Here is a 9282-nt window from a genome sequence, read left to right on the forward strand (position 1 = left end):
ATGATAAAACTCTCCATGCTCTTTACATAAAAATTAATGTTCATCATATAATATAAGTTTAAAAATGTAATTATAGTATTGCATATAAATTATATTATTATCATCTAAATCAATTCCAAGCACATGGCTAAATATATATTAATATCTCATATCTAGCATTAAATGCCCTCCTTACTCTCCAAGATTTGGTTAAAATACAAAAAGACCATAATTACATCTCTAAAATTTCATCAAATATCAACCAACTAGTCTATTACTTACCAAAATTATATATGGACTAAGCATATAATTTTCCAAAAGAAGAAACTTAGTCAAAAATACCAACAGCAAAAACAGCTCCAGCAGAAGCTACAAACAGTTCCTTCAGAAGCAGAAACAGTTTCTGCAGAAGCAAACAGCTTCTACAGAAGCCAACAGCTCCAGCACATTTTGCAATGGCTCCAGCTGTGGTACCAGAAACAAGAGGATCCCATAAAAATTATCTTGCCATTTTTAGCCAAACCATGAATTTAATGCCAAATATTTTTTCCTCCAAGTAAGATGTCATTTGGATGATATCATTTAGCTGTGATAGTTGTGATTGACAGCTGTTACAGCTATAACATCAACTTTTTTTTTTTACTGAAGAAGGTAGAGCTATAACATCAGCCTTAAAGTCTTTAGCTTTCTTTTGGCTAAAAAACAAAATCCCTCTAATGAAACTACTTACCTTGTCAATGATTTTTCCTTATTTGCTAATTTTCCTTTCAATTAAGTTCTGATCTAGTTACATAGCTTGACTCTATATAAAGAGGACTAAGCTACACACAAAAGGACAGGCCGATCCATCCCTTTCTCACCCCATTATTCTGAAACTTCACTTTGCTGCCACATACACATTTTCATACTTCCCCATCTTTCTTGCAAAATCCCTCTTCATAGATAATAACACAACACACATATTACAACACACCATTGTCCATTATCCATTTTTCCCACACTCTATTATTCTAAAACTTCATCATTTTTGTTGTCCAAAAACACATCTCCATCTCATTCTTTATTTCTCATACAAAATCTCTCTTCTTAGAAAGCAACATAACTCATAACACAAATAATCTCATGTATTTACTATATTTAACCTTCATATTATCTATCTCACACTTCCATATATTTTACAAACACATTCCTCACAAAACACCCATACATACTTCTCATATATCTTCAAACTCCATGTCTCACAAAGTACACATATACAAGATCTATGTCCAACAAAGTATCTATATATAATTCCTATACACATTACAAACACCATATCTCACAATATATATATATATATATATATATTTCTTACTATCTTTACACATCTTAAAACATATCAAAATACTCTTCCAAGAACACATTACAATATCCCTTTCTCATGGAAGACATATGATCATCAATACTAAGGCCTTTCTCTTAAAAGGCACAAAGACTTCATATTAAAATCATTCTCATTGAAGACATACATTTCTACTACGTAAATCTATTCTTATGAAAGACACGAACTCACTCATGTTTGACTAAAAACTAAAAGGGCATTACATGAGAAAAATCATTTAAGTGCATGATTAAGGGGACAAACTTAACTAACCGATGCACACAGCTGGACATGCTCTCTCTCCCTCCGGTTACACCCATTTTGCCCTTTCAAACATGAAGTCCCCATGAAAGGATTCACTTCACCATGCTGCTGAAATGTTAGAGTCCACTGGTGTTGTATGGCTAGAGCAGAAAAAGTCTGAAGGTTGCTGAAATGCTAAGTCCACTGATGTTACGGCTGGAGCTGCAAAATATGAAGATAAGTCATTATATTTTATCTTCAAATTTATATTATTAAATATATTTTATTCATTATCATTTTACCGCTGGATGCAAGCTATTTTAATATCATCTCACTATTTAATGAACATGATCTCACTAATACTTCATTAATGAACATACATATTAATAAATCGATCTACCACCGTTGCACATATATTATTTGGACATGAACCATCCTTGGACACGTACTTTTTGGAAATGAACTACCATTGGACATATATTATTTGGACATGGACCATTGCAAGACATACCTTATTATGTTGAACATGAACTATGAATTGCAACTAGATATGGACTATTGGACTCATCCTATTGTTGAAAATTTGACACCTAATTAATTATTTTCTAATATTGGACATTACTTAATATACATAATAATAACGTATCAACTCACCATTTAATCAAAGCTATTATGCTAAGCATATTATTTATTTATTTCAACCATTATCATGATTCTAAGACTTTGGGTTTCATCTATTTTGTAATCTTAAAAATACACCGGAAGCCATTGGTCTATGCGGCCCAATGTCGAGTTCCTGGTTGAACTCCATAAAACAAATCTGGGCTTAGCAAATTCACACTTCCAGCAGGAGACACATGGCTATGCGCAAAAACCGCCCTCGACACACTTCACTTTCATATTTGCAAATTTTTTTCCATACTATGAATAAGGTATTAAATGACAATATAATTATTTTTTATTTTTTATTGTTATAAGTCTAAGAAGATGGAATGCCACGAAGAAATATGCAACAAAAAAGTATTAAAATAAAAGAATAAGAAGAAGTAGTAAATGTTGATGATGAAGAAGAAAATTTCAATGAAGAGATAAATTTGCAAGATGGTAAACATGAGGATAACATTGATTTAGATGGATTTGATGAGACAAGATGATGAAAACAAATTATTATTTTGAGTCAATTTTCATGTATTAATGTATTATCACTTTTAAGTTTAATAAATTTGAATGTGAATGTTATAAAAACATGTTAATTTGATTTATTTAGTTATCTTGTAAAATATTAGTATGTGATGATTAAATTTGTAATTTATTAATAAATTTTAAATTTATAATGAATATGTCATATATATATATATATATATAAATATTATTAGGTATTAATTAATTTTATAATACACGACACATACAATACAAGATAAAAAAAAAAAAAAATCGGATTTACATTTTGATAACTATGCTTATAACATCATTATTGTAATATGTATTATTTTAAATTTGGCATAAATGCTCTTTTCGTCCCTACATTTTGGGGTCATTTCTATTTTGATCCATACATTTTCATTTTACTACTTTTAGTCCCTAAACCAATTAACGCGTGTCATATCAGTCCTTGCCGTTAGCCAACTAACAGAAAAAGCTGACGTGGCTGACAGCACTATTAAAATAATAATAAAAAAATTATTTTGGCATTAAAAAATGCCACATCAGCATTTAAATTAATTTTAATTAAATAAAAAAATTAAAAACAAAATTAAAAACAAAAAATTACATGAAGTTAGATCTAAGAACATGAGAACATAAAAACTTGTTCTTCAATGTTCTTCTTGAATCAAGAAATAAACCCAGCAATGACATCAAATCCAAAATTAAAGAGCAAATCCAGAATAAAAGAACATGAACATCAAAGAACATGAACATCAAAACCTACAGGAAAAAAAAAAACATGAACATCACCAAATCCAAGAACATGAACAAAAGTAAACACAGGAAAATGAAGATTGACACAAACCCGAGAAGAACATAAAAATCAAAACCCAAGCATGAGAAGTCAACTTAGAGAAAATCAAAAACCCAAAGTACAAAAACCACAACCCAAACCTACAGAAAATCAAATAGCAAAAATGAGTCCACAAACCCCAAATCTATGAAACTGAAGTACAGAAAATCAAAGAGCAAAAATGGGTCCACAAACCCCAGATCTAGGGGATCACGAAGGGATTGGATCGTGGCAACCAGTTATAGATTTGAGAAAGGATTGGACCGGAGATGGAGTTGTTGGAGAGATATAGGGTTTGGAGGCTCCGGCAATACTACAGACTCTCCGGAACCTCGTCGGAAAGCTGCATCGTCGGAAGTTGAATGCTGATGAGCTGGTTCTTCTTCTCGTTCCAGCACATAACTCCTTGAAGCTTGCAGATTGAAGCGACGGTCGAGTTCGTGAAGGTCCATGAACTCAGTTTGTTGGCCGGGTCGGAGAGAGAGTTCTTCACGCCTTGCAAGCACATCACATCGTCTTCAATGGAATTGCTTAGAGAAAAGCATAAGATTGAAGCTAATGAGAGAATCAGAAAAATCTTCACAGTGTTTTAGAGTCAGCATTTTGATTTCGATTTTTATGTTTTGTTTTTGTTGTTTTTAGTTTGGGTTTTTGAGAGTGAGGTGGGTTTACTGGGTTTAGAGATGGGTTTTTCTGAGTTTGAGATTTTTTTTGTTTGGATTGGTTGTGTTGTATTTTTTGGATTGATTTGGTACTTTGGTGCTTTGGGATTTGATGATTTTGCTGGGTTTGAGAAAATGGTAATTTTGAGATTTTTTAATTTTTGGATTTTAATTTTTGGGTTTGTGTTCTTAGATCTGAATTTGTTCTTGCTTAATCTTGTGTTTGTTTTCTAAGAAAAAAAAAAGTCAAATAAAGGAAAATTTTCTTCATGTTCTTAAATTTGGATTTGTGTTCTTATTGTTCTTGTTCAAGGCACTCTTAAATCTCAATTCATGTTATTTTTTGTTTTTAATTCTGTTTTTACTTTTTTTTTTATTTAGTTAAAATTAATTTTTTATTAAATGCTGATGTGGCATTTTTTAATGCCAAAATAATTTTTTTTTTTATTATTTTAATAGTGCCGTCAGCCACGTCAGTTTTTTCTCTTAGGGTACGTTTGGTACACTGAATGAGAATTACGACAGGAATTGTAATCTTTATTACTATGAATAAAATGTGTTGTAATGTAATAACTAAACCTATTCATTAGTTTGGTTGTGAGTTATAACATTAAAATAAAACTTAACATTTATTTTAGGAAATTTCTTACTCATACAATTATATTTCCTTAAAAATTGTTATTTTTAAATTTAAGAGAGATATGTGTTATTTTTTATGATTTTTTATTTTTATAATTGTTAGATGTATATAGAAAGTTTATTTATTTGGAAATATATTAAGTTTTGAAATTATTGCACTTACTAAGAAATAACTAATACAACAGTTTAAAGAGGGATAGTTATTCCTCATTTTGAAGAATAGCTATTCATAAGGAATGATTATTCCTTGTAATAAAAACATAACCAAACTAAAGAATAACTAAACTATAGGAATAACTATTACATTACAAGGCTTATTACAGTCTACCAAACACGCCCTTAGTTGGTTGACGGCAAGGACTGATATTACACGCGCTAATTAGTTTAGGGACTAAAAATGGTAAAATGAAAATTTAGGGACCAAAATAAAAATGACCCAAAAATATAGGGACGAAAATAGCATTTACACCTTTAAATTTTGTTTGTAGGGTTACAAATACAATTTAATAAAATGTCAATTCATTTGATTTGAAAGAGGAGGAAAATAAAAAAGTGCCAACCAAATATAAACCAGAAGCCTTGGTTAGGTATACATGAAGTCCTGAACCTATCAGATCAAAGTTGATGGAAAAAGTTGACAGCAACTATTCCATTACCATGACTCAATTCCTTAATCAATCACTTTTGAATTTACAATAATATCATATTCATATCCACTGTCCCCCACTCTCTCCTTTTATACATATATAGATACTTCCAAGTTCCAACACTAAATTCGCAAACCATTGATCAGCTCTCTTATCACTCTCTGTTTTCTAAGGAGAAACAGCCTGAGAGAGAGTGGAAATGGGGTGGGCCATAGCTGTACAAGGCGGCGCCGGGGATATCCCTGTCACACTAGCCGCAGAGCGACGCGAGCCATGTGAAGCAGCGATGCGACACTGCCTAAAGATCGGCGTGGATGCTCTCAAAGCCCAAAAGTCTCCTCTCGACGTTGTCGAACTTGTGGTACGTAAACCAAATGTCTCTCTCTCTCTCTCTCTCTCTCTATATATATATTATTAATATTACCTTTCTTCATATAATTCTATTACATCGTTGTAAACTTGTACATGTGTTGTCTTGTTTTATCTACTTTTTTTTTTTTTTTTTTTTAATATGTTGATTCATATGGTTCTGTTGTTGAGGAATTAATATTTAATATTTTGCGTAGTCTTATAGGTTTTGTTGGAAATTTAACTTATAGATGTTTGTTAGTCCTAATTGGCTAGCCACAAGTTATAAGATTTAATTTTATATTAGGCCTAATTAATTCCTAATGGTCCTTTATTATCATCTTTAAGAAATTGCTTCCAAAATGCTCAGTGGAGCATCAAATTCTCAGCACATTGAGGCTGAGACTAATTCTACTACAGGCTACAGCTTACAACAATGAGAATAATGAAAATGTTCTATGATCACTTTTAGTATTAGATAATAGAAGAAAATGTGCAGCTTAGGTGGAGGGCGAAGAAGGCCCCCTTTCCGGGGGGTTCCGAAACGTTGAAGCCAGAATCGCTAGTAATTGCCGGTCAGCCATATGGCTGTGAATTCGTTCCGGGCCTTGTACACATCGCTTGTTGGATCTTTGAATAGGAAAAAAAAAAGTGGATCCGCAGGGTCCCAAATGAATTGGCTTATTAGAAAAAAGCCTTGTTCTTTGGAAGATCTAACTCTTGTTTGGCACTGCATGATAGTAATCTTGTATATAAAAAGGAAAAAAAAAGGGTAAAGTAACGTTTTTGATTAACACTTTCATCTCACATTTAAAGCAAATAAGTTTAGCAGCAATTAAATTTAACCAATTGGTATTCGTTTGATATTAGCTTAGTAGGTTTAAAGTATATTTGTACTTGAAAAAAGTGAGCTTTTAAAAAGCTGTTCATATGCAAAATAAGCTAAAAACTAAATGGAAAAACCTGTGACAAATGGACATGGTTGGAAGCAGTGAATCTCTGGCTAAATTATGGTCCTTGGTATTTTCTTTTTAGTTGAAGGATCTTAAACTTTGTTCTTGATTTAATTCACTTTCTGATGCTACCGTTGATGATTTTGCCATATACAGGTTCGTGAACTAGAGAACAATCCTCACTTTAATGCGGGTAGGGGATCTGTCTTAACTAGAGAAGGCACAGTTGAAATGGAAGCTTCTATTATGGATGGCAACACTAAAAGATGTGGAGCTGTTTCTGGGCTTACTACTGTAGTTAATCCCATATCCTTGGCACGACTTGTCATGGAGAAAACTCCTCATATATATCTTGCCTTTGATGGAGCAGAAAGATTTGCAAGGGAGCAAGTGAGTGAAAATCTTACTATGCACTTTTGCTAGCCTTGAGCTTATTTCTATTGAATGCTTAATTTTCTGTTTCCAATTGGAAGTCAAATCACATGATTTTTCTTTTTCAGATATATTTATGCCATCCATGTCACTTTTATGATTTTTATTATCCAGAAAATTAATAATTTTTTGATGGCAAAAGGATAGCACTTCCAAAAATTTAGAGTCTTCAGTTGTAATGTGGACAACGTTTGCTGCCAAGAGTTCAGCATCTCTATTCTGTTCTTGGTCACATTATTAGAATTGCAACAATGATGTGATGTGGACGAGGTTTAATTGAGTCTCTTGTTTCCAGTCATTCTATTTCGTTGCTGTGTGGTCATTACAATGGACATCCTTCAATCTTTTCAAAACTTGAATTTAATGAATGTAAAAAAAAAAAAAAAAAAAACTTGTGGTTTTTTTGTCTTGGTTGGAACAGAGCAAGTGATATATAGGAATTATTTTTGGTTCATTGATGCTTTCACTATGCTCACTCTCTAGTTGTAATAATGATGATGATGATGATGATTAAGTGTTGTTGTTACTTATCCATACATACATGTATGTATTCTAGTTGTTATGATCACTATTTTTTTAATTGAATTTACCTAGATGTGTGATTTATCTTCATCAAATTTTCTTGTGACTGTTAATTCTTAAATTGTCTGGAATATTGAAACTGTAGATTCAAGCCATTATAACTCCAGAAAGTATATTTTTGTTGTTGTTAGAATCATTATTATTTGAACTGCCTTTACCTATATGTGTGGGTTATTTTCATCAACTTTTCTCTTAACTTTGACTTATTAAATTGTCCAGGGTGTTGAAACTGTAGATTCAAGCCATTTTATAACTCAAGCAAACATTGAGAGGCTAAAGCAGGTACAAGAAGCCAATAGAGTTCAGGTATTTTCTTTTATCTCTCTTTTTTTGGGAAACTAGATGATACCAATGCTTAATTTGCTCTTTGAGTTGATCTTGGCTTGTGAAATTGTGTTTCCTCATTACTTACAAGGTGCATTTCACTACCATTTTGGTTTCCCAACTGCTAGCAATTCCTTTGTCTTGGCTACAACCTAAAGCTCTTTAGAAATTTTCAGTACATTGGGCAAGCTAACAAATTATTTGAAGTGAGGGATTGCTCAACTTTCTAATGTTTGCATGTGTAAAAACTGTTTTTTCAACCATCAGTGTGCTGTGAAAGTTTTATTGACTTTTAGCTGGTAACTTCTTCTGTAAATCTGCAGATTGATTATACAAAACCAATTCAAAAAGATGAGAAGAAAGAAACACCAACAGCTGATGGTGATAGCCAAATTGGGACAGTTGGATGTGTGGCTGTTGATAGTCATGGGAATTTAGCTTCTGCAACTTCTACTGGTGGATTTGTGAACAAGATGGTTGGTCGGATTGGGGACACGCCTATCATTGGGGCAGGGACATATGCCAACAATCTCTGTGCGGTTTCGGCTACAGGAAAAGGTGAAGCAGTAATGCGTGCCACTGTTGCAAGAGATGTGGCTGCTCTTATGGAATTCAAAGGTCTTTCTCTAAAGGAGGCTGCAGCTTATGTTATAGAGGAGTCTGTTCCAAGAGGCACTGCTGGCTTGGTAGCTGTCTCAGCCAAAGGAGAAGTTACAATGGCTTTGAATACAACAGGCATGTATCGAGCTTGTGCTACTGAAGATGGATATTCAGAGATTGGAATATGGCCTTCTGTGCAAAACTGAGTGCTTTTGGTGAGTTTCAGTTACTTGAGTCCGGCAGGAAATTGCTTCAGATGACTCACACTTAGTATTTGGCAAATGACTAGTATATCTTATTGTATTTTCCAAAATAAAAAGGATAATTATTGTTATGTGGTCGGACCAACAAGTAGGATGAACTTTTCTATAGAATTAACATCATCGAACCAAATTTACCAACTTTACTATGCTTGTACCACTAGTGTATATGTGGATCTCGAATTGTACAATCAAGATGTTCTCTTTGTCTGAGTAACTATTGTGAAGTAATCTAAGAAATTTTCTTCGTACTA

The 9282-nt window shown here is 32.7% G+C and overlaps 1 protein-coding gene across 1 annotated transcript; it reads left to right on the forward strand.

Moving 5' to 3' along the window:
* Window positions 1-5609: 5609 nt before the first annotated feature.
* Window positions 5610-9282, forward strand: LOC126701934 (isoaspartyl peptidase/L-asparaginase). Its single transcript, XM_050400391.1, has 4 exons — window positions 5610-5890; window positions 6987-7220; window positions 8064-8150; window positions 8492-9282. The coding sequence occupies exons 1-4, from the start codon at window positions 5729-5731 to the stop codon at window positions 8972-8974; spliced, it is 966 nt and encodes a 321-aa protein (XP_050256348.1). The 5' UTR covers window positions 5610-5728; the 3' UTR covers window positions 8975-9282.

The sequence above is a fragment of the Quercus robur genome, chromosome 10 (genome assembly GCF_932294415.1).
Source record: "Quercus robur chromosome 10, dhQueRobu3.1, whole genome shotgun sequence".
NCBI classification, from domain to species: Eukaryota; Viridiplantae; Streptophyta; class Magnoliopsida; order Fagales; family Fagaceae; genus Quercus; species Quercus robur.

What these genes read in the sequence shown, in the direction of transcription:
- LOC126701934 (XM_050400391.1), top strand. Translation starts at nt 5,729, where the DNA reads ATGGGGTGGGCCATAGCTGTACAAGGCGGCGCCGGGGATATCCCTGTC. An exon ending in TCGACGTTGTCGAACTTGTG is followed by an intron (nt 5,891 to 6,986) that starts GTACGTAAACCA and finishes TGCCATATACAG; the next exon opens with GTTCGTGAACTAGAGAACAA. An exon ending in AAAGATTTGCAAGGGAGCAA is followed by an intron (nt 7,221 to 8,063) that starts GTGAGTGAAAAT and finishes TAAATTGTCCAG; the next exon opens with GGTGTTGAAACTGTAGATTC.